Genomic DNA, 25,950 nt, shown 5'->3' with positions numbered 1-25,950 from the left:
CTCTAAAATTGTCCTGCTTCCCGTATGTTAATGTCAGTGCATATTCAGGAAAGACAAAAAAAGAGCAGGCATCGGTCATAGCAGCATTAAAAGGTGCTGGTATATTTAACATTGGCGTTACAAAAAACATTTGAAACAAAGTGATGCTGTGTCATCGATTCCAAACAAAGAGACATTAAGTCAATAAAACGGCATGCTCCAACATAAAACGAGTGACATTCCCAAAAAAGGTTCTTTTTTTCATCAATGGGTTCTTTTAATAACATTTTATAAGCAATAACATATTCCATTTTATAGAAAATAAACATCTCTAGGAAATACTATACACAATTATATTAGTACATCACATCTTACATTTAAACAGCATCAAATACTTATATACACCATTAAATAATGAGCTTCATAAAAGAGAAAGTTTGGTGTGGCATTTTTGCACTTTCTTTTATGCTCTAATACTTAAATATGTCTCATTTGATATGACCAGTACTTAAACTCACACCCTGTACAGGGCGCTGTTATATAGCATGGTGGAGTGAAAGAGGCTACATTTGAGATACACAAACAGACGTGTGTCATGAAATCTGAGCTGAATGTACATCTTTCTGCACGGCTGTGGTTGGTGACATAATCATACACCATGGCAATGTTAAACAGTAATACTTTTTAACTGTACATACATATGACGTGAGATGACCTGACCCCCGGTTGGACCCTGGGAGCCCTGATCTGCAACCTGTCGTGATGATGGTGGCATCTATTGTACATATTGAATGTGCACAACTGTTTTTTTGTTTGTTTTTTTAACTTTCTGAAGAACACAAAGCCTGACATGTACCAAGGGTGACGCAGTGATGCCGTATAGTCATAATGCACATCAAAATACATCTCCAAAGATAAGAGCATTATATTAAAATACTGTGTCCGTTTTTTTTTCTTTACTCTTCAATATCAGAATATGTAGAACCTGTAAAGCACATTAACATGTACAGTTTCCTTTTTTGTTTCACTTTGTGTCTTGTTTTAAAACACAAACGCACACATTGAGATAGTACATCCAGTTGTTGGCTGCTGTTTTTGTTTCTGGGTTTTTTTTTTATGACATCCTTGCATTGGAGATGCACTTCACTCACACAGACACGTGTGCACAAACACACAGATGATGGAGCCTTAGAATGACAATCGGATGATTATCACGCACACACGCATACACACACTTGCTTAAACGCACTTCATGGCCCACAGACTAGGTGGCCAGAGGGATCCTCGTGTCCAATCAATGTCCACCAGGTGCTGGAATATGATAGCAACCTATCCAAAGGTAGAACCCGCACATATCCCTCGCTCTGCATTTCAAACAGCCCCTCTGTGCACCCGGGCCCTAGGCACACAGTCTAAAAGCTCAGCGTATCCCTCTGTTTAGCTGTGCCGCTACCGTCTGTCTTCCAGTGAGGGGCTCAGTTGGGCAAACACATTTCTCAGCCAGGTTTGGGGAGCAGCTCCTCTCTGTAGAAGCATTGCACGGTTTGCTATTGCTCCTAGCTTCACCTCAGTGAAGCCTTTTCCCACCACTCATGTCCCACTGGCCAACGTATCCGTCTGTCGTCAGTCATCACAGAGCCTTTTAGGAACAAGAGGCTGTGGACGTTTTCTCTTGCTGAACAGGTGGTGCTTTCCTGACTAAGAGGTGGTGTCAGTGGTGTAGGTGGTGCTCTAGTATATGTTACAGGTCCTGTAGTGGAAGGGTAGGAGGACAAACACGACATGATTACAAAGCACAAACGCATCATGAAGACATAAAAGCATTCATGTGTTCCAGTAAACTACAGGTTGAAGCTTTTTGTGACTCATGTGAGTCTTGTTGTCCGAAACTCTAAGAAAGTCTTGTGTGCAAATCTGCAGACGTGTGCAGACATGAAAGGGAGCTGGCAGCAGTGAGCAGGAGTGTGGGGATGGATGCAGCTGGCCGGTGAACTAGCTCCACTGTGGAAGACACAGCGGGAACGCCCACTAATTGCATCGGTGTGGTGCTCTCTTTCCTTCTGCAGCCCAGTATCTCCTCACTCTGTGTCTGTCTACCATGGTGGTGCCAGGAGCACGGATCAGCACCTTTGCTACCCGTGTTGCATAATTTTTGCTTTCTCTTCCTTCTTCCCATTTAATTTACCTCCCTGGAGAAGATCTCATCTTTTATCCTTCATCTCTTCCCATCTCTCTTGTTGCTCTTCTTTCGTTTCCTACCTCTCTCTTCTGTACTTCTGTCACTCTCTGATGTAACTGCCCCCATTTATCTTTTGTTCCCACTCAAACGCAGCACAAAACAGGCTGTTTCTCTCCTCTGCCTGTCTCCCTCTGCCCCTGCTTATTATGACTGTGTGTGACTTTACAGGTAACCCGCTAATGAACCTGTGGATGCACACAGGTTGTGTTCCTTAGCACTTAAGCGTCCGCGGCTGAAGGTGACATCAATACGTATGTGTTGTGAGTCCAGGTGGACAGGGACCCAAGGGTGCTCCGGTTGCTTCCATTGCCTGTTCTTCTTGTTGATTAGGCTGCTCAGTGTAAATTGGTGCAGCGCAGACCCTCAGATCCCTTAACTGGTGACAGCTCTGCCTCAGCCCGCTAACAACAACCTCTCCCTGTCTTGCTCTCCTTTTTCTCTGTTTCTCGCACTCTATTTCTGCTCCGTAGACGTGGGAGTTGAGGTAAAGCGAAGCGGGGAGAAGAGAAGGGAGTGGATGGGAGGAAGGGATGAAGGGAGGGACGCCTGAAAATGGAAGAGGGAGCTCGCAGGAGATGAGAGGTGAACAGAGTGAGAGATGGAGAGAGCTGGAACAGCGGGGAAGCACAGAGGCAAATTAAGGGCAACAGGAGAAAAGGTGGAAGGAAAGAGAAATAATGAGAGGCAGAAGTAGAGAGTGAGAGCGAGAAAGGGTAGGGAGATCATGTGGGGAGGAAAGCAGGCAGCGATGGTGGGCGGAGTGTTTTGATCAGCAGCCAGCTTTTCATCCCTGTCAGTCTGCACAGAGGAGAACGGGAAGGAAGAGGGGGAGCGGGAGCGAGCGAGGGGGGTGCAGCGAGGCCACTGCCACCGCTGCCTCAATGCACCGCTGCTCCCTGCTGAATGTCAGCACTGCTCCCTCTCCACCCCCCCCCCCCCCCCCCCCCCCCCCCTCTGCATTTGACCTTCCCCTCTGCGCTGCAGGCTAAACGTGCCGCCACCAGAGGGCGTGTGATAGCCAGCTAATTGACTGGTGTGGAGTCTACTCGTAAACACATGTCCATGTCCAAGGTGAGGTCCTGTCTTTGCACTTTACTTGTGGTAAAGACTAAAGGGGTGCTTGAAACACCAGCTACCGCCACTGTGTCTGATTCTTCCCGTGTGTTACAACGGTTTCTTACCTCATGTTTGGGACATTTGATGGAGAAGTCATCCTCGTGGAATGTGCAGCCTGCGTGCGTGAAAGAAACAAGTGAGTCAGAGAAGCCGCGCCGTGACATTCAATTAAAGACAAACAGCGTCCCCCTAAACCCCGCGTCATCAAGTGCAGCTAAACAACGCAAAGACAGGTGGGGTTAGAATGATAAATGCGCGAGAAGGAAGCCCGGGGAGATAGCAACCGAGGGAAGAGGGAGACAGAGTGGATGAGATGCGATGCAGGCAGGCAGTCAGATATGGCTGGTGCACTCAGCAGGATTAAAAAAGGCCTCGCTCTGCTCCCTGTGCTGGCTCGGCAGACGTGGCAGGCCTTCTAATCCTCCCACTGTACTTCCTTGGCATGAGGTAATGTAAGGGGAAGCCATACAAGACATGTGCTGACACACGAGCGCTCGCTCGCTCGCCCGCTCCCGTGTGTTGACGGCAACAGCCGGGGACACGCGTGCGAGGAGGCGGGCGGGCGCTGAAGCGAGGGCGCACCAGAAACATAATTGCGAGACGTACATGGGGGAAGCATTTAGGCGAGCGTTCATGCAGCAAGGCACACACACACACACACACACACACACACACACACACGCACAGACAGCAGGATGGATGGATGGAGCCACAGGGGTTGTGGTCAATAATGCACACACACATCCTCCTCCCTCGATCTCACCCCTCTCGCTCTTGCACACTCCAGGGTCCCACTTTCCTCTCATCATCCCCTTTAATTCAAAGTTCCCTCCTCCCTAGCGCTCCTCGACATCTCTTCTCACTCCGTAAAGCTGCCTCTTGATGCATTTTCCTTTTCCCATTCTACCCACATCCACTTGCCCTCCCCCTCGCTCGCCCTTCACTTTTCATTTTTCTCCGATTTCCACCCTGCCCCATTTGATTCCTTCCCCGCTGTCCCTCCTTGTTTCTCCCCCATCTCTCTGGCCTTGCGTCCCCGTTCTTCTGTTGGTGCTCTCGGCCTCTTACCTATCTCTTTGGCGCAGACATAGTGATATTTATGAGAGCAGCCTCTCCAGCAGCAGCTGAGGGACGCCCCCACAATCTGGCACTTGTAGCAGCTCTGGGGTTAGTGAGACAGACGGACATATGGACCCAGACCAGTCAGGAAACAAAAAGTCGATCAATAGAGGAACGTGGGGGTAGAGAGAAGAGAAAAACGTATAAGTTAACAATAAATACTCAAAGCAGCTGCACATGTTATGTAAATGCACCTGTCTGAGAACAGACGCTGTCGTACCGTTTTGGCCGATTTGGTGGCAGCCTCCTTCAGCCCGTACAGCCTCCCAGCGACCATGATGATCCCCCTGGTCCAGATAGCGCAGTTCTCGTGGGCCCAGTGTTCCTTGGCCTCGGCCTCTTCCTGTAGCCTTTGGAACGTGCTGTCATCGCTCTCCTGGTCACCGGAGGCCGCTGCGCTGGCCCGAAGCTGCCTCATCCTCCTGAACCGCTCTCGGAGGGTTACCCTGCGTGGACCCACCTCCTGGCCCAGCCGCTCCGTCCTTTCTGACCTTCTGTGGCGCCAGTGGTGGGGCCGGCTGCCACTGCTCTCTTGAGCCGGTTCTTCTGTGGTGCCCTCCTTTTCTGCGCCGCCCTCGCCTTCGTCCTGCGAGGAGTTGCCTATTTCTCGGCTGCTGCTGCTGCTGCTGCTACCGTGGTCGTCGGTCTTCTCTGACTTCTCCGTGAGGGATTCCGTGTGCTCCATCGTCAGTATCTTCCGTGGAACGCCGTCCTCTGTGTAGTAGGGGCCACACAAATCGCCTAGGTCTTTGTAGTTGGCTGGCCTCCCACACAGGCAACATGTGAGACTTCTACCAGTGATATCTTTATTTACCAAGGGTCCCTGTAACATGGCAGCAGTGTGTGGCACTATCTTTGCGACGGTGAACGGATTCCTCATCCTCAGAATGCCCTTTTTCCTACGTCTCTGAAATATGACTGCGTCCTCGGGCTGGTTGACGATGGCGCACCAGGAGGAAAAGTCTCTGGAATTGATGATCCGTACGTAAGGACAGAAAGACAGTTTCGAATTTTGATGAACTGGTCTCCGCCTGATTCGTTTCACGGAGATACTCTCCGTCCGTTTCTTGGATACTGTCACTACAGGGCCCACAATGCATGCCTTCTCTTGTTCCTCGCTTTCCTGTTCTCCTCTTTCCTGTCCGTCCTTCTTTCGCTCCTCTTTTTCTGCCTGTTCACACCCTGCGGCCCTCACCACTGCCTCAATGACCTCCAGGGCATCTTTCATCCCAGGTTTGGGTCCGGGCTTTTTGTGGACCTTTACCGGCATCCCTTGAATCTGCTCTGATGAGGGTTTGCCTCGTTTCCTCTTGCTCGAGTTAACTGATGGTTTTCTCCCTCTCCTCGGTTTCTGGATGAGTTCCGTGCTAGAAACCTGGGGGGCTTCTGTGATCTCATCTGCGTTGATTGGCAGAGCTACTGTGGACTCTGTGGGGGTTACCCTCTTTTCTACCCCCTCCTGTTGCTGCTCTTCTATTTTGATATTTGTCTCCTCGACTGTCTCCTCTTCCTCCAGAGGGACTTGACCTTTTCTTTTCTTTCTTCTCTGTTTGAGGTGCATTTCGTGGTTGTTTTTGATGGCCCTCTGTTTTGCCAGCCTTGGTGTTGTAACTATGAGGCTATCTGCTTCCAGAGCTACTACTGAGGCATCTGTACTCTCCACCATGGCCCATCGCTTCCTCTTAGTCCTGGCAGATTTAATGGCAACTGTAGCTAAGTCATCTGAATGCTCTTGTGTCCACTCTCCTGAAGCCGTGAGCTCCACTGGGGATTCTGCTGAACACCAGTCCTTGCTGCTTTGGGCATCTGGATTACTGCTTTTGTGTATTTTTTCCTCCTTATTTATAACCTCCTCTTCCTTTTCTTGCCTCACCTCCTCTGGCATTAACGCTGATTGACTCATCTCATGGTTTTTGCTTTCTTCTGTCACCTCCTCTTTTCTCAGTACCCCTTTGTGTTGTTTCTCTCCCTCTTGTCTGCACTCTATGCTTTTCACATCTCCCTCTATCATCTCGGCGCTATTTCTGAGCACTGATGTCTCACCTTCTTTTGAAACATGTTGAGACAAAGCCTTGGTTGTCACATCATCAGCGAGACTACTGTCTGTCTGAAGAATTGGAAGATGCTTTTTTGAGCTGGGGGACGTAATCTTCTGCACCATGGCCTCGTATTTTTGTCCTCTGCCTTTGCGTGGTGGGAGAACCTTTGTTTTAGTTGGACACTGAGGCGGCACAACAGCCACGTCACCAGCAATGTCAGACTCACTGATGTTTAGGGAACTGTCTTTGGTTTGGGGAGTGACCACAGAAACCTTCTTGAGAGGGCCTCGCTTTTTTTTGGGGCCTCGAACACACTTTTCTTTAGGAAGAGGCACCCCCTGTTCCAGGAGAGGGTCTAGTGTTGGTGAGGGTTTTGGTTTTGGCTTCGGACCTCTTTTTTTCTTTATGGGTGTAGTTGACATTTCTGGGCTTGGTTTCCGTTTTAGTGATGAATGGGATCTGTTTTCTTCACATTGTTCGGGTGGGACTGGGGGAGCAGGTGTAGCAGATGAATCTGCTGGAGCCTCTGCATTAAGAATATGAGGTACAGTTGCTTCCTCTGGTGCATTATCCTCTTCTTTTAAAGAAATATCACTGGCCTTAATTTCTGTTTGTGACTGGGGCTGAGTGTCTTTCTCTGTCTTTTCTTTTGAATTTTTTTCTTGTGATGGTTTTCTAGATCTTAATACCATGTTCTTATTCTCCTTCTCTGTGGCTTTTACCTCTTGATTTTCTTGTTGCTCCTCCTGAATTATTGGTTTTACATCTTGGTTTTCTGATATTGTCGACTTTATGCTCTTTCTGCTTTTGCTTTGCTGCCCTGTCAAAGGTTCAGGTTCAGTGAATTCTTCCTGCAACAGCTTTGTTTTAGATACTGAACCTTTAGGACGACCCACTGAAGACTTGATGGGTGCAGCATCAATGGGTGGCAAATCATCTGCTGGTTTGGGTCCGGACTTAGGCCCTGGTTTTGGACCCGACTTTAGAGCTGGCTTTGGACAGGCCTTTTGTCCAGGTTTTGGTCCAGGTTTTGAGCCAGATTTTGGACCTGGTTTTGGACCTGGTTTCTTTTTTATATGAGTCTCGTTTTTTTCTGGCAGCTCCGGTTCTTGTGGCACAGATTTTGGCCCAGGTTTCGGCCCTGATTTTGAACCAGGCTTCGGCCCAGGCTTTGATCCAGGTTTTAAACCAGGTTTAGGTCCAGGTTTAGGTCCAGGCTTTGCTCCTGGTTTTTGCCCTGGCTTTGGTCCAGGTTTTATTCCTGGCTTGGGCCCAGGCTTTGATCCAGGCTTTGGGCCTGGTTTTCTCTTCACATGTGGCTCAACTTTTGGCAAGTCTGGTGCGTTGAATGAACGAGTGCACATTCTTGAACGAAAACTATCAGTGACCATTTTGGGAGTCTGGCTCAAAATAGACTCCTGATTAGCTAAGTCTATTTGATCAGAAAATAGCACAGTTTTACTGGAAGGCATGCAGGGTTTCTGGGTAGGTGAGGGTGCACCTTCCTCTTCCTTCTCCACCTCTCGCTCCAAGCTTAGTTGTCGCCTGATTCCCACACCTGAATGCATGATTCTCCTTCTGCCCCTGACATGTTTACGTCCAAATGTCCTCGGCTGAGCAGATGGGGCCACAGGCTCTGACTTGGCCAAGGGGGTCACTGCACTTGCACAGCTGATGCCTGGCTCCATGTCCTCATCCCCCTTTTTTGGAGAAGGTGGAGTGTTTGCCCAGGAGGGGGCTGAGGGAAGTATTGACTTGCCTGGCAGCTGCGGAGAGTCTGGCTCCAGCACTTTAGCATCACTGTGATCAATATGATCCCTGGCCTGAGCTGGCGGTGCTGCCTTGTCATTGCGAGCTGAAAAGATGGGCACGGCAGACTGAGGCTGAGGAGCAGTATCACCAATGGCTGACTCCCTTGCAGAAACATCTGCTGCTGTTGTTGCAGCTGCATTTCGATGGACAGGTGCCCCTGCAAACTCATTGTCGCTATGGAGATGAATGCTGTGACTGTCTTTTCTGCTGCGGACATCTCCAATGGGCTTCTCTAGGCCATCTCTATTATTCATGTGCTCTTCAGTCAGTGATTGGCTCAATTTCTCCCCCTCCCCCAGTTGCTCCCTAACCTCTTCAGACAGAGGAGGGCAAAGAGAGTGTTGCTGTTGTTTTTGTATGTCTTCTTCCTTTTCAATCACCCCTTCCTCTCCTCCCTGCTCCTCCTCGTCCTCTTCATCTCTGCTCTCCCTCTTGTCTGAATTGCATTCATCCAATGCTGGTGTGGGAGATGTGTTCTCTGAGCTGTCGTCCTTCTCTGTGGAATATGGATCCTGCTCAAGGTCACCTCTAGAAATGAAAGGCAACGTTTTCACCGAGCTCTCAGACGCCGTTGGAGACTCAGATTTGAATGCCTCTGATTTCATATCTTGACCAAAGTGTTCCTTGTGGCTAGAATCAGAGAGAGCTGCTGGGGACTGTCCAACTAGTGTCTGGACCCCTTGGTAAACCATCTCATCATAGCAAAAGCTTTTTTCTGTCACCTCTTTGTTTACTTTGATGTATAGGTCTGGGCATTTCTCTTCATCTGCCCATTTCTCCAGCCTCTCTGTATTTTTGATGGTTTCCAAATCTCTCTCACAATCAGGAGATTTTCCTTTTGTCACCTCCTCTTTTTCAGTGGATTTCTCTGTCCAGGCAGATTCTTCAAAGTTCTCCTTCACAGGCTCAGTGCTATGCTGTAAATCTGACGGTGAGTCTCTTTCTTGTTTCATAGGACTGGGTATTGTAATGCTTGTTGGAGACCTTTCTTCGCCGATACTCTTCACTGGAGTACTCATGCCATCTCCTCCTTGACCTGAATGGCATCTAGTGAGATCAGGGGTAAGGTTGTGCAGACCTGAGTCCCCAGACCTGGTTGACATATCATCTGGGGATGTCATGGAGCATGATGAGACCGTATCTACGCTGAGTTGAGTGTTGTTGAGGGCTTGTGCTGGGCTTCTGCCCTGTCCACAATAGTAGTAGCCCCGTTCGAGCTGTTCATCACTACTGCTGGAGTAGCCCCCCTCATGAAGTTCCAATGGCATCGGCTGGTGCTGCGGGGTGGAGTAAGGGTCCTGCATGGAGGCTCCACCTACATTGCTGCAGCCACCATCTGGATATGGAGGACTTTTGTACTCATCACCCTTTTTGGAGGATGGTCCATTTCCCGCACTGCTGTTGCTCCCCCCGCTGTTGCGCTTACTGCCTTTCTTGTTGGCCACCAGGGCTTCTGAAAGCAGCAGCTGCTGGACATTATTCGAGATATTCTCCACCTGGGAGGTGAGTGCATTTAGGCTCCACAGGCTGGGATTTGACAAAAGTTTCTCTGAAAAGCGTTCTTTCATGGTGGAAACCTGCGGCGTGCTAGTGTAGCTGTGGGAGGTTGCATGGGGCACATTGGGTGAGGGATGTGAACGTGGGGGCATCAGCATAGTGTTGGTAGTGGCTTGCTCCTGCATACCAGCTGAAGAGGAAGAAGAGGAGGATGCTGCCCCAGGTGTCATGGGAGGCTGGCCATACTGGAACGACTCTGGGTTAGTCATCAGTGGTGACGGCGTGGAACTGTAGGAGGGGGAGCGCCCTACAGAGCGTGCAGGTGAGTGGCTTGACGAGGGGCTACAAGTCTGATAATACTGTTCAGGAGATCTGACGGACAGTTCTGAGAGACAGTAGTTCTGCTGGGGTTGGCTGTAGTGTTGGTATTTAGGATGGGGCTCCTGCGGGCTAGTCATAGCCTGTAAAGCAGGTTGCTGCTCGTAACTTCTGGAGGGGGGCTGCTGGTAACCATAGCTGCTTTGCGCTGACCTGTACCCCCCTTGTTTCAGATTGCCGTGGCTGCTCATCTGTCTACCAAACTGGGAATTCGGAGGCATGTTGTAACCTTTGTAACAGTGAGGCATGGGGCTGCACTTTTCCATGTACGGTGAAGGCGAAGGTGAGTGCTGGGGATAGTGCAGGTGACTCTGGGGGTACATGAGAGGGGAGGGGGAGGGATTCGGTGGGTGGGGCTGGTGATGTGGACTGGTGTAGGCAGGAGTGGAGGGCTGATGGCATTGGGTCTGAGTGTGGCCCAGCATGTTCTGGTCCATGTACTGGGCAGAGCCGGGTGCAGGTGTTCCACCAGCCTCCATGCGCCCCACGATCTCCTGTTCGTATTGTGCTAACTGGGAAGGGTCATCCCACTTCTGCTGGAGGTGGCCCTCGCTCAAATACTGAGCTGAGTAATTTCCAGGCCCCATGTGGTTACTATAACCACCAGGACCCTGCATGTGCTGACTGGGGTTTGGTGGGGGAACTTTGCTTCCTCTATAGGATTTCTTTGCCTGTGAAGTCGCTGAGCTGCCATTTCCATTTCCGTTACCTCCGCCATTGCCTGGGTATCCAGCATATGCCTGCTGGCTGTAACAGTCTTTGGGTCCTCCAGCTCCTCCGGCTGGAGGCATGCTCGTGGGATTTGCCAGCGCGTGAGCCTCATAGCCTGACCTGGCGTGCCCTGGACCTGGGCCTGGATGTGGACCAGGGCCTGGGTGCGGGTGCTGGGGCTGGGGATGATGCGGGTGTTGCCGGTAAGTCTCCAGACGGGATAATTCATGGGGTTCCTGCTGGTAGCAGGGCTGGTTGCTGTGGTAACCACCGCTGCGCTCACGGAAGGACTGCATAACGCTCTCGTCTGTAGCCAGAGCAGGGAGGGGAAGGTGAGGTAAGACGGGAAGGGGGGGAAGGGGGGGTTAGGGGTTCTGGAAACGGGGATAGAGGAGGAAATGAGAAAAGAGAGGGAGAAATTGCCGGGGTTAGTGCTGTTGAGCTTGGGGTTTATCCATTCTACAATATCTCCTCTTATTCCCCATATGTAATTCTATTTTAACATTCAAAGCAACATCTGACCCGTTTCTCTGAGAACTACTGAGGACGAGCTTTTCCACACTTGCACACACAAATATCAAACTGCCAGGTGTGCACAGGTGGAGTATATCATAGACCTCTGACTCAAACAATGTAGTCAATTTAGTAGTTGATGTCAAATCAATATTTGTATTTTATATTTCTCTCGTTGAAACCCCGTCTCTGTTGCAGAACATCTCTGTGCATGTGTGTCACCTGAAGAGCATCAGCGTTGCGTTGTAACACTACTTTGAACTCGCTGCACCTATTTAGCTTTTTCCAGCTGGTTGTGCATGATGCATTATTCATAACTGCTTTGGATCAGACTTTGCCCCTTTTTCCTACGAATTGAAGAATATTACGATTTATTAACAAAATAAACACTATAAAGTGATTTTTCTCTCTGGTGTGTTTTGATGCTGTGCTTCACAAGGGTTGAATCTCTCCTTTGTGTATTTGCCTGCTCAGATGCAAACTCTGGTTTCCTCCAAGGGGAAGTGGGAAGTGTTACAGTGTGTGTCTGTGTGCATGCCTTCCCTGTAACCAGCAGGGATGTCACAGTGTGCGTGAGAGTGTTGTGTCTGTTCCAGTGTTTGTTGTATGATTGTGACTGTGTGCTTATGCATTCATACAAACAGAGAAGGAAGAGTCACCTGGAGACAGAGTGGTGTGTGTGTGTGTGTGTGTGTGTGTGTGTGTGTGTGTGTGTGTGTGTGTGTGTGTGTGTGTGTGTGTGTGTGTGTGTGTGTGTGTGTGTGTCAGCCAGTTCCAGCACAATATCCCAGCATTCAACCCGCCCCAGGGACGCTGGTGCATCCCACCAGACGCACAGTAGCATTATTCATCTCTGAAACACGCAGATTTGTGTGTGTGTGTGTGTGTGTGTGTGTGTGTGTGTGTGTGTGTGTGTGTGTGTGTGTGTGTGTTCTTGCAGTTGCATCGGAGTGGGACCAAAATCCTTTTTTTCTACCAAAGTGGGGCCCTAAGGTCACTTTAAAGGCCTTTTTGAGGGTCAAGATGTGATTTTAGGGCTGAGGTTAGAATTGAGGTTTGATTCGGATCAGTGCAAAGCTTAGACGTCTGCCTTTATTTGTGATGGTTATGAATAGGGTAAGGGGCTAGGGAAGGCACAATGGTGGGGCCCCACTTTTATAGCACTTCAAGTGTGTGTGTGTGTGTGTGTGTGTGTGTGTGTGTGTGTGTGTGTGTGTGTGTGTGTGTGTGTGTGTGTGTGTGTGTGTGTGTGGTGTTTATGTATGCAGGTTCACAGCTTTTGGCATTTCCCTAAATATAAACACCACACACACACACACACCCCTATAGATTCCCCTGGAGATTCTTTGTCCGCCCTCCTGCCTCCGTGTCTCCTGTGCCTGCAGCGCTTCACCTGCAGTGATGCGTGTGTGCGTCTGCGTGTACGCGTGAGGACACTTGTTTACACAATGACCTAAATAAGATGCTTATGAGGGACGAAGGGTGCGATTCTGGCAGACCGAGCTTGCCGAGCGAAGCAAAGAGGGAGGACTCTGATGTTACGGGTCTTTCTGTGGATTTGCATGTGCCTCTCTCATCTCTGCTCTTCTCCACAAGCCTATTCATTGTATTTTCTCGTTTTTGTGTGCAGATCTGACACTGAAAACAAAGCAAAACAGCCAACCAACCAATCTGTCTCCCTCATCAATTTACTTCCCCCTCCCTCTGTCTGACCCCCCATCCTCATTCAAACACGCATGCATGCATTCGTGCATGCGTGCAGGGTCTGGATTCCGATCACGTCTCCTCCCCACCTCCACGCTGCACCTCCTCCTCGGCTTCAATCTCCTACAGGGCTCTGGTGTTATGGAGCTGGCCGTCTGCTGTATTTGTGGATGCACCACATTAGGCTGCACTGCTCCCTGCCTCAGTAGGGGTCAGAGAGGAGAGAGGATGAAGAAGACATGCTGAGATTGCTGAATCCTCCTGATATGTCTTGTCTATTTATCAGGTAGAGCTTGCATTGATTTTGCTGCTGAGTGAGAGAAGACGCAGACAGAGGCAAACGCACTTTAAAGCTCACACACACAGCAACACACCTACGTTGACGGTTTCTTGCATGTGTTCCTCTGTTTATTCTTGCTCATTATCTGTTTTTCCGCCTCTATCCTTTAACCTCATTCATTGTTATCTGTCTGAGGAGGGTGCCTTTCTCTCTTTTCGCTCTCCAATCTCCCCCTTTGTCTTTCTCGTTCACCGCCGGATCTCTGTGTTTCCTCTCCAGGCCCCGTGTTGTGGCTGAAGAGAAAACGGCCGGCAAATGGAGGGGAAAGACAAAACAGGGGCAACGGGAGCCTAATGGGAGGAGAGAGAAGAGGAGCCAGTACTGGGTGAGCGGGAGGCTGCGTTCGGGGGACGCGAGCGGTGATGGAATGATAAGTTTGAAGAGGAGGACAATGAGGAGTTGGGGGGAGGGGGTGCAGAGGACAGAGGAGGATAGATGATTTAGTGAGTGGGCTTTACAAGCCTGACTCCTGGGAAATATGAGCTGCAGCGATCATCGTCCACACACACACACAACACAGATGTGTGCATGCAAAACACTCACACACACACACACACACACACACACACACACACACACACACACACACACACACACACACACACACACACACACACACACACAGATGTGTGCATGCAAAACAGTAGATTGCACGCAAGCTCGCATGGCGCTAGCATCATTAATTAGCCACGGACAAACTTGAACTGCTCCACGCGTGATTGATGATTCTCGACTCTGCCCACAGGTTTCAACACCTGCCTCCGCGGCCGCGCTGTGCGTCTCGCCCAAGTTTCGCTTCCTAACGCGTGTTTCAGCCGTCGAAGGCGCGACGGCAAAATGCTGTCGGGAAGGAAGCGAGCGCCGGAGGACAGGGGAGTAAGGAGAGGAGAGAAGGGCGGGTGAATCTGATTGTTCCGCTGGATGCTTCATAATGCGCAGAGCTGCGACTGGTTGCAGCCCCCTTTCATTCTTTTTTTATCCCCTCTCTCTCTCTTTCATCACATCATCTTCAGAGGCAGCTTGAGATGGGATTTATCTCCTTTCTCTCTCTCCCCACACACACACACACACACACACACACACACACACACACACACACACACACACACACACACACACACACACACACGTACCAAAAGGAAACGGACTGCTCTCTCATTCCATTAACTCTGCCTCTGAAGCATTTTTGCCTCAAATCTTCCCCTGTTCTGCGTCTGTGACACACGCGTTCGCGTACGTGCGTCGACGGATGAACGGAGGGATGATGGAACCTCCCAGCGTTCGCCTCCCCTGACGTCCCGGTTAATTATGCATGCGGCGGTTGTTGGCTGGGGAGGTGGAGCGGCCCGGGAGGAAACAGACAACGCACAGCGACGCTCATCACACGGGCTTCTGACGAACGCGTCCGCCTTTAACACCCTGCTCAGCGCCCAAAGAACGCACATCAGCGCCGCTCTCCTCCAACTAATTACACACAGGCACTGAGTCTATTCACATGCCCCCCCCCCCCACCCCCCGATAGATCACCCGTCTATCCTCCCCTCTCGACGGACACTTTGACCTTTTCCTTGATAACCACAGGTTCAAGTCAGCGGACAGACGCAGGCGCTGATGGACAGGCGGACGTAAACCCCCCCCCCCGCCTCCTCTGCAGCGTCTGACCAGGCCGAGTGGGTGGGCCCCCCCCCCAGGGGAGCGGCTCGGGAGCACATATCGGCTCTGACATTTGGCAGCGCCGCGTTGTCGTGACGTGCAGCTGGAGGTCACGCGGGGGTCACCGTCAGCCAGTCGCACAGATTACAGGAGGCGACGCGGACGGAGCGGAGACCTGCCGTCAGCACTCGCGCGCAGATTTCGCGGACAGATGGTGCTTTAAGACTCCTGGACGGGCGGCAAATGCACTCGGTCGGAGGGCTGGTGGCGAGAGACCGCCGTGTGCATATTGTGAGCGTCCAAAGAACAGGGAGCCTGCGCATGAAATGTAATGGCGTCCAGCAAATGTGTCTTGAAGACGCCGGGAGAAGATGTCGCTTTGTGAGAAGCAGAGACGCCGCTTCTCCTTCGCTTCTCTGCTCAACCGTCGCCTCCATCTGCTTCGCTTTTCCTCCCTCGGTCCAACAAAATGTGATCTACTGGCATCACAGTTTAGCAAACGGCGCTGCCAAATGCGTTTGAATAAAAATTAGCTAGTCTGTTGTGTTTTCATAGCAAATTCTCTATTTCCCTTGACTTAATCCAGCCCTTGTGTTTTTGTGAGGAAACAGCTTTGCCCAGGTCGACGCGGGAGATCTTTTTTTTTTTTTGCAAGCGAGCTCGGTGAATGCAGAGTCTGTGTGTGTGTGTGTGTGTGTGTGTGTGTGTGTGTGTGTGTGTGTGTGTGTGTGTGTGTGTGTGTGTGTGTGTGTGTGTGTCTGTGTGTGTGTGTGTGTGTGTGAGTGTGAGAGAGGTACGGCAGCCTCCTCTCTGGGGTTTAGGATGACTCATCGGCATTCACAGACATGGCTGTCTGTTTCATCTCTGATGAAGATGACACTCTAGACACAAATGTCTGCACGCGTGCACAAAACCATTAACACTAAGCACACACTCCGCGCAGACATTACTGAAACGCAGAAACCTGGAGGAAGAGAAGACGGAACCCTTGACAGCAACAACACAGGCAGACGCACACACACACACACACACACACACACACACACACACACACACACACACACACACACCGCTGCCGCTTCAGCATAAAAGAATAAATAAAGGTCAGAGAGAGAGAATGCGAGGCAGACGTGTCAGTCTGTGAGCAAGAGAGAAATGCATCAGCCACTTCAATTATCTGCTTAGCATTACAGGTTTAGAGTTTCTATTCTCTGGAAGCAGGATGCAGAGGCAATATTAAACCGGCGTGCGGTAGCATGACATGGCCCCGCGTCTCTCCGCATCTGTGGTCTCAGAACGTGACGCTCTCTTCAGCCGGAGCCTCCGACTGAAAGGCGTCCGCGTCGTTCTGGCGCCCGTCATTTCCTGACAGGTCGCTGATGTCCACTGACCTTTCAGGGAGGAACAACTTCACACCGGGGATTGTTACATCACATCAACAAGAGGGATGAGAAAGAAAAAAAGAACACAGGATCTGCAGTCACCATGGTAACTGAAGAGTCTCTCAGTCAGGTGAAGCCTGCGTGTGGCGGGAAGGGAAGTAACGCAGGGCTTCGTTCACAGACGGGTGGAGACGGATCACACGGCGTGTGGTTCATCCATGAAACAATCTGCCTTTCCAAAATGGCCGCCACGGTGACCACGGAGGTTGTCAGGTGTTTGGCCACTGAACCTACAGTATGTTCTCATATGGTTCTCCAGGTCGACAGAAATGAAACGGAGGATGAGAACGGGAGCTCAGAGGCAGAAAAGGACGGAAATGAGCGAAGTCATGAGTCAGTGAGATGAAAGACGCCGTGGTTTGGGGTCAGGAGTAACATGGAAGGCTTAGCAATTAAGCACTGCGTATTGTCATGCAAATCTGTGGGAGTCGGGTTATTTTCAGCTACGTTTGGGTCTGAAGTCGTCTGTGCGTCGGGACCGGCCTGATTAAAATGGAGTCTACATTCATGACATTCATGGATCCATGTCCACTGCAAAGGACATTCCATCAAAAAACAATATATATATTTACGCAAATAAATTGTTGTGACGTGCAGTTTTTAACCCACATTTAGTATTTAATGCAGAATAAAAAGGAACTGCAGCACATTTTCTTTCCTGAGTCAAAAAAAAGCTCGACGTGGACGTTTCTTAAATTCTTCTTCAGCGCCACAGTCTGACATTAATTGGGTCTTGGGGAAAAAAGGCGGCTCGCTGTTTGGGAGATCACCACCCACTGGAAGAATCAGCTTGTGTCTGTACGTGCTGTTTTGACAACATCTCTGTGGAGAATTTCTTATTCCTCAGTGCATCTTTGAGAAGCAAGCATTGATTGGTGCGTCTCACGCTAGAAGCGAAAGGACAGAGATTTTGTCTTTCAGCGTCTCACAATCCAGACTCGAACCAGTAACTTGGAGCCAGCAGTATGCACTTTGTGTTACTTTTTTACAGGCATCCTATTAAAAACCGAATCACCTCCCTTTCTCACCTAACAATGGGCAGGAAATGGACATATGGGCTCTGAAAGGACGAATCGTATGGACCTATTTGTCTGAACATCCTTTTCTGGCGTGCTCAGCCTTCCAGCCTTGACCCAGAAGCATTTGTCCTTCGCTGCTCCGCTCGTCCACCCTCCTTTATCTCCCTTTTCCATCCTCTCCTCTCTGTCTCATCTCCTGTCTCTCAGAGCGGTCACCTCCAGCCGGCAGCTGCTGAATGTTGCCCTTTGAAGGACTAAACCTGGCTTTGTTGACATGGTAACGGAGTGACGAGGCGGGTGGGGATGAAGGGCGTGAGGCGAGGGGGGAGGTGGGGGGTGGGGGGTGGGGGAGAAAATGACGGGCAATCACGGAACCGAGCGCGCTCCCATCGCATAGGTTGGTGTTGGTCATGGATGCGTGGCCACGTGACGAGATCCAGAAGAAAGAAAACTGATTGCTCATTACAAGCTCTGTGTGTGTGTGTGTGTGTGTGTGTGTGTGTGTGTGTGTGTATGTGTGTAGGCAGGCGGCTACAAACATGAATCAATTTCAGCTTGTGCGAGCGTCTGCTAAATACGCGCTCATAGGTGCAGGCGTTTGGCATGAATGTGCTGCTGCGTGTGACGAAAAGGGCTTGAGGAGAGCTTTCATGATCGGGCTCGGCTGCCTGCAACACCCCCGCAGTGAGTGTGCGAGTATGTGTGTGTGTGTGTGTGTGTGTGTGTGTGTGTGTGTGTGTGTGTGTGTGTGTGCGTGCGTGTGTGTGTGTGTGTGTGTGTGTGCGTGTGTGTGTGTGTGTGTGTGTGTGTGTGTGAGGGCATCGGTGGACTCCAGCTAACCTTCCAGAGCGCACAGGGAGTGAGATCTACAGACACAGAAGAAGAAGAACAAAGGAGAAGAAAGCGATGCTCCGAGGGTTCATGTTCCCATAGTATTGATGACCTCACTAATGCCCACACGCTGCTGCCTGTTCTTTTCTACAGGTCCTTTTTCCCCCTCACGCACGCGCACACTACTCGCACACGCACGAGAGCCGGGGTCCTGTAAAGTGGGCCGCAGAGCTACTTGGTATTCCGTCAGAATTCCTGCAGCGAGGGAGGCTGTGAAGCGCGAGGAAGAAATGATGCAGGGGGAAGACGGGACGAGAGCGGGAGACAAAAGCAGGTTCCAGGCTCCCGTTGGCGGCGGCGGCGGCGGCGGCGGCGTGTTTTAACGGCGGACGTGGGGACGTGGAGGAGCGGAGGGTCCAGGCTGCAGAACAGATGCTGCAACGGCTCATATCTTGCAGTGACCCATTTTAGCTGGGTCCGGAGAACACACACACACACACACACACACACACACACACACACACACACACACACACATCTGCCCTTTCCAGGTAATGAGGTGGTGTGCTCCACTGAAGCAGGAGCACGTTTGGTGTGACATCCATGCTGGGGCTCGTGGTGGGTTTCGCTCCCTAACACTCTTTTGCGCACACACACACACACACACACACACACACACACACACACACACACACACACACACACACACACGCATATACGCATGTAACTCACATGTGTAAATGTGCCTAGAATCACACGCACACGGACACACACTGATTTTGCACCTGCTCCCTCTCTGTGCCACTTTGGTTCTGTCTAATTGATGACGCTGCGTCACTCTCTCTCTCTCTCTCTCTCTTGCTCTCTCTCTCTCACTCACACACACACACACACACACACGTCCTCCTCTCTGCTCTCGTTCTCTTTGTGTCCTCTGAGTTGCGCCCCGTGTCCTCTGCCCGCGTGCCCTGTAGCCACGGTGCAGCTGCTGGCAGTGATGTGTGGCTTCGCCTCCATGCGTGTCCGTGACCTTGTCTCGGGTCACACCCGGCAGGCGGCTCTTCGGTCTGGCCCATTGAACCCGTAGCCCGAAGCAGAGATTAGTGGCAGCGGTGAGCAGCACATGAGCGTTTCATTGCTGCGTCTCAACATCACGCCGCCCCGTTGACGTCCCTCTGCTCATCCGTCACTATGGAGACGTTGTGCATGGAGCTTTCCATGTGCATGGATGCAACTGTGCTGTTTTATATTGGAGCTTTCTTTAATGATCTGTGTCTATATCTGTGCCTCCTAGCATCGGCTCAGAAGGTGTCCTTGATGACCTGCTCTCCTTTTCCTCCTCCTCTCTCCTCTCCACTCCACTACTCTGTTACCTGAGAGCCAGACTGGGGAATACTCCATCTGCAGATGCAGACAGACTGGCACTAAAAGGAGACCGGCCACCGATACACCGATGGCAGATCAGTGAAACGAGAGGAGGATGGGAACGAGGAGGCGAAGATCCAGCAGGGCCGAACGGAGCGGGATTAGAGGAAGGAACAGGATAGGCGATAGTGGGAAGAACATGAGGGAGGGACTGGAGGGCACGCGAAGAGGATGGGGAAGAGCAGATGAAGGGAGATTTGGAAGAAATGGAGGAGCGGCGGGGGGAAAAGGTGAGAGAAAGTGAAGTGACGGAGAGGGAGAAGGTGAAATATTATACGGGAGGGGAGGGGGGGGGGTAAGTGGCGAGATGTGAAGCGGGGTTTAGAGCAGCAGAGAGGCGACAACAGGCGGGAGCGAGGGAGCGATGCTGCGAGATCAAGGGAGACGGGGGAGGAAACGACAGGCAGAGAGACGTAGATGGAGGGAGGGGGAGAGAGGGAAGAGGGGGAAGGATGCGGGATCGAGGGCACCGACTGTAGACACAGGAGAGGGAGAGTAGGAGGGAGAGACGGATTGAAGCCGCGAGATCAAGGCAGATGTGAGGGAGAGTGTGAGGAGGGTGAGGACGGGGGGATCGTTATCGCGGGGCTGAGCCGCCGATTGATTCGCGTCCGTGTCCTGAGCCGGTGGAACAACGGCGGCGCTGGGGAGACGAGCCCCTCCTCGAGAGGCGGACGCAGCCGCGCCGGCGCGCGACCATTAGGCACGTTTGATGTCCGCGCGATTAGGAGAGCGGGCGAGCGAGAGAGAGAGAGAGAGAGAGAGAGATGACGAAGTTTGAACAGTTAGTGGGAGAGAGACGCAGATAAAAGCAGATTGAAGGAAGGGGGAGACGGAATGGGGGAGAAACCAACAGACGGTGACAGAGAGGATGACGGGAAGGGAAAAAAGGGAGCGAGGAGAGGTGACATCAGGTTACAGATCTGCTGGTCACTGCTGGGGGGAGACAAAGGGAGACAAACCGCTGCCAGCTCCTCTCGGCCCCGCGCTCCCTCCTGCTTGTGGCGCAGTGTGACAGTGGAGGTGATGTGTGCAGGTCCCACCGGGGACCAGGCGAGTGTGAATACGACGGTGGAAGTCTGCCAACTAAGCCGGGAGTGAGGGGGGGGGGGGGGAGGAGGGAGGGGGGAGGGGGGTGCAGGAAGAGAGAGAGGAAGGAGGAGGAGGAGAATAGAGAACGACGGAGAGAAACGGAGCGGAGGAGGAGATGAAGATGAAAGGAGGGATCGGATCCTCGACTCCCACTCTCGCTTTCTCTCGGGGTGATGAGCCTTGATGTGCCGGGGCGAGCGAGGGAGCGAGCGAGGGAGGGAGGGAGGGAGGGAGCGAGGGAGGGAGCAGGCGGGAGGGGATAAACACACACGCGCCGCCGCCTTATTCTGCGCCACGAAGACCCAAATGACTCCTCGCTCACTAATTAAACTTTAATCTCCAATAGCGCGCAAATTACCTGCCACGCAAGTGAGCGCCGAACTACAGGGAAACGGGGGGTGAGGGGGGGGTAAAGGGGGGGGGTGAGGGGGGGGAGAGATGGACGGATGAAGGGAAGGAGGCTCGGACTGAAGGTCACGCTTCACCTGCAGATGTGTTCGCCGTCCTTTCCTCCCATCCATCAGCGCGCCGACATACGTGTTCACACGCGCGTCAGAGCCAGAGCCGCAAGCGGAGCGGCGGCGGCGGCCGCGGCCTCGCTCCCGGGGCCCGTCTCCCCCGTCTCCCCCCTTTCCTCTCTCACCTGAATGTTATCGCGCATGCACACAGCCCTCGCATCCTCCGCTGCCTGGCTGCGTTCCCATCGCTCCCCTACAGGCACAGCCTCTGCCGGAGCGCACGCACACACACACAGACACACACATGCGTGCGCGCGCCGCCATTTTGTGCCACGCCGCGGAGGACATCAAGCTAGCGCGTCTGACACATGGTCAATTACAAGGAAGGAGGGATAATTACCAGCTTTGTTCTACCTGCTCCTTTCCTCTCTGCTGCTCTCTGCGTGTTTGTGTTCTCCGCAGCAGAGAAGGAGGCCATTAAAGCTAACGCAAGCTAAATATATACCACTGGCTGTTCCATGTTCACCATCTATTGGCCTTGCTGGGACATTGTTAACTTTTTTAGTTTTATGTGTTACGCCGCAGACTCGGTTGCATCCAGTGGAGGATGTGCGGCGGAGGAGTCGCAGTCACAGCGGTGATCAATTGCAGCAGCAGGGACTTAAGTCTGTTCAATTAACAAAAACACAGTTTGTGGTGGCGGCGTGATTTACTCTCCGCTCTGCGGCGCCGCTTCATTAAGGCCTCACAGCAGGAGGCCGCGCGTCTGCAGAGTGACCCGAGAGTCGCGCTTTCGTCCCGTTAGAACCTGAGCGTGACGGAAGTCAACCGCATTCGCCATCACAGGCCCGGTTTGTAGCTGCCGCTGCTCCCGTGTCCCAGGATGAGTCTATTGGTTGAATAGCGCCGCGCTAACGGGAGCAGCGCTAACGCAGCAGCAGCGCTAACGCAGCAGCAGCGCTAACGCAGCAGCAGCGCTAACGCTTTTATCTGAACTGCCTCACAACCAGTGAGTGCACATATTTTTAGCCCGGTTGGTGCCGATGGGAATTACGAGCCCTAAACTCGCTCTATTATCTGTGCAGTTAAGTCACGAGCTGGGTAGAAAAAAAAAAAAAGCCGGAACAACCAGTCGCTGTCCGGCCTGTTGGGATTAAAGCGAAGGTGCCTTAACGCCGGGCGTTACGCTCGGTCGGTGGTGAGCTTTGCAGTGGGGGGACATTAGGGACCGATCAAGAAAATGCCCGTCATGCAAGATTGGCGGTGTGTTGTAGAGAGTGTGTGTGTGTGTGTGTGTGTGTGTGTGTGTGTGTGTGTGTGTGTGTGTGTGTGTGTGTGTGTGTGTGTGCCCGCTGTGCGTGACTAGACAGAGTCAGGTGTTGTGGGAGGGGCGCTGGCACCATAATGCACCCCATATGCTAGTGACTGAGCGGTGGGTGAGTGGAGGGGGGGGGTCTGCTCTGAGCCTGCAGCACGTGACTTCACCCCCCGCAGGCAGAAGGGGCACCGGGACTGAGAGACGCTGACTTAGAGGTTATGCAAGGATGCTGCTGCTGCTGCTGCTGCTGCGCGGAAAGACGCCGGAGTTGTCGCGTGCGCTCGGCGCGGCAGCGGCAGACTGTTGCGGCTGCGCCATAATGCAAATGGCGAGCGTCTGCACATTTCTCCACCGCGGACTCTCTCAGGCTGATGGGAACGAGCCGTGACCTACATGGGCGCATCCGCAGCCTACGTGCAGCGCGGCTAATTTGCCCCCGCTCGCTCTGCGCCGCGTCCTCCGCGGCGCCGGCGTCGGAGCTGACGCGCTCATGTCACGCGCCGTCGAAATGCATGTGTTTGGCTAAGTAGTCTAAATCTGTAGGATTAAGCTCATAAGGCGCCAGCGCGATGCCGTGTGTGTGTCTGATGGTAAGACGGCGGCGGTGACATGAGCACCGAGGAAGGACGTGCAGCATTAGCGCCGCGTGCGCTCGCTGTTTGCCTTTGGATTTGCAGACATGACCACATGCGTTTGCATGCACACATGTTCTGAAGCGCGCGCACACACATACATACACACACACACACACACACACATGAACACACTCATCAGTGAAGCGTGAGAAACAAATGATGCCATTGCCTCTTTTCAGTCCCTCAGCAGAAGGCTCCTAAAAACAACATCATCACACACACACACACACACACACACACACACACACACACACACACACACACACGCTCAGAGCAGAGGGTGGTGCTTGATCACCTCTGATGTCTGTGGTTAGTATGACATTGAGACGTGGCTCTACTGTTTACGGAGGAGACAGTTCTGCTGTTGTTCCATCCATCTTTAAAGTTAACTGGCTTATCTGCTCCACCCAGCACCTAGCAACCGGCCCACAGCCCAGCAGGGCCAAGCCTTCCTTGTTTCCCTGGCAACGCACCGCTGGCCTCGTAAAGTGGCGTGCCTCCGTTTAGGTGCCTATACGTCCGGGGCAAAGGCCGCATGAATCATCAGAGCATTCGTTTCTGAGCTGCTGGAGGTAAACAAACCGCGGACGCGATTGGCCGCCGCCGCGTGCAACAGGGTTGTGTTCCACGAAAAAAATAAAATGTGCTGGACCGCTAAACACCACAAAGCTGAGATCTGCTTTTCCTCCAGCAAGAAAAAAAAGAAGCTTTCAGAGATTCTCACAATGGCAGATGGTGGAAGGAGAGAAAGGCCGGTGGAAAAAATCCCGTCCAAGATGTTTATCCTTTTCAGAAAAGCAGAAAGCGAAAACAAATGCATATGGAGGGAGGGGGAGGCGGGATAAGTAGCCGTGTCTTCTTTGTGACGGGAAACAGTGGGGTTTGAGCAAAACACGGACATCATTCTTCGCTTTTGACACCGAGGGACGGCAGATATGTGTTTGTTTATGTTTAGGTTTGAAACGGGAGAGAACGACGCGAGCATCGTCGCCGGGCGCCGTGACGACGCGCTGGAGTCCTTCGCCTCCTCCTCTATCCTCCCTTGCCCCCTTCCTCTCGCCCCCCCCCCCCCCCCTCCCTCGTTGCTGCCAGCCCCTACCTGTCTCATTTGCATAGGATGCCTTATTTGCATACATATGAGCTAAAGAGAAAAGGGATTTGTGTGCGGAAGAAGAAAGAGGAGGAGAGGGGAGATACGCAGGCAGGAGGTGGCTGATGAAAAGAAATGAAAAAGAGCGCTTTCAGGAGGAAACTGCGACCGCAACCTCCACACACACACACACACACACACACACACACACACACACACACACACACACACACACACACACACACACACACACACACCCTCTTTCATTTCTGTTCTTGCCCTTTAGGTCACACCTTGGCGAGCTCCCACGAAGGCCCCATTAATGTGAAATATCAAACGGAGAGAGCAAAGCAGCTAAGAGTGAACAGATAACTGATAAAAGATTGGATGCACTACGGGGCAAATGAGAGATGGAAACAGAGGCGGCGCGAGGACGGATGCGCTGCCCGGCTGCAGAGCCGATCAGCTGTGAATCAGGCCAACATCCTCAGCAGAGATGCAGGCGGCCGCACACGCGCACCAGCGGCGGCTCTATTAATCACAACCCCCCGATCTGGTCTCCACATCGGGCCGAGCCGGACGCGTCCCACACAACCCGGCCCTGATTCTGCAGACGCGAGCCCTCGAAGCACACGCGCCCTCGCGCGCGGGCGTGTTTATCCTGCTCGACTGTGCTGATTGCGTGAGTCTAATGGCCGAACGGAGCGGAGCAGCGCTCCCTCCCGTCTCTCTGTGGACGGAGTCCAGACGTGAGGCAACTGCAGAAGGCAGGCATAGCATATGAAAAGACAGCGGACATAGATTTGTGTGTCTGTTTGTGGGCGTTTGTGTGTGTGTGCGCGTGTGTGCGTTCATCCTCCGCTCTTTGTTTGATCTTTCCGTCAGGGCCTGAAATGCTGCGGCGCACTAGGAATAATAACTTTCCTGCCAGCGCTCCCACACACACGCATCTGTGCTCAGTGGAAGTGCATGTGTCCGTGTCCACACACACACACACACACACACACACACACACACACACACACACACACACACACACACACACACACACACACACACACACACACACACACCGTCCCTGAGTGGCTCTACATGCATCTGTGCATGCGTGCAAACACACATATTTGGTCGCTGATGTGTGAACCAGCTCCTGTGTATCACAGGGACTGACTGGAAAGGATAGAGAATGTGATGAGAGGTGGCAGGGGGTAAGAGTGAAGATGAAAGCCTGGAGGGGGGAGGAGGGGGGGTAAAAGGGCAAAGGAGGGATGCAGACGACGTAAGTGGAAGCCAGAGACAAAGGGGAGAGGATGGACCGAATTGGGTTGATGAGGGAAGGACAGATGTGCTGACTGCTGATTGGACGGAAGAGAGTGAGGGAGAGAGAGAGAGCGACAGCGAGGGAGAGAAGGAGAGAGATGGAGCGACAGCGGGGGAGAGAGAGAGAGAGAGCTTGCCACCTCCAGTCAGCGGCCATTAGCGCCAGCAGCAGCTCTGAGACACCATCCCTCATTCTGCTCTGGCAGCACTGGTACAATTA

At 52.2% G+C, this 25,950-nt stretch overlaps 1 protein-coding gene across 2 annotated transcripts in view; it reads right to left on the bottom strand.

Annotated features, from left to right (window-relative positions):
* Nucleotides 1-71: 71 nt before the first annotated feature.
* Nucleotides 72-25,950, bottom strand: part of LOC114860453 (retinoic acid-induced protein 1) — a 45,720-nt gene continuing 19,841 nt past the window's right edge. For both annotated transcript variants that reach the window (XM_029159058.3, XM_055511017.1), the window contains exons 2-5: nucleotides 4,674-11,264; nucleotides 4,403-4,496; nucleotides 3,400-3,449; nucleotides 72-1,729 (exon numbers count right to left, since the gene is read on the bottom strand). In XM_029159058.3, the coding sequence (XP_029014891.1) occupies nucleotides 1,721-1,729; nucleotides 3,400-3,449; nucleotides 4,403-4,496; nucleotides 4,674-11,186 (6,666 nt within the window). In that variant the 5' untranslated portion in view covers nucleotides 11,187-11,264 and the 3' untranslated portion in view covers nucleotides 72-1,720. The remainder of the gene's footprint in view (nucleotides 1,730-3,399; nucleotides 3,450-4,402; nucleotides 4,497-4,673; nucleotides 11,265-25,950) is intronic.

Source organism: Betta splendens, chromosome 8, assembly GCF_900634795.4.
Source record: "Betta splendens chromosome 8, fBetSpl5.4, whole genome shotgun sequence".
Classification (NCBI taxonomy): domain Eukaryota; kingdom Metazoa; phylum Chordata; class Actinopteri; order Anabantiformes; family Osphronemidae; genus Betta; species Betta splendens.
The sequence above is the reverse complement of the archived record's forward strand: the minus strand, read 5'-3'. Positions and strand labels throughout refer to the sequence as shown.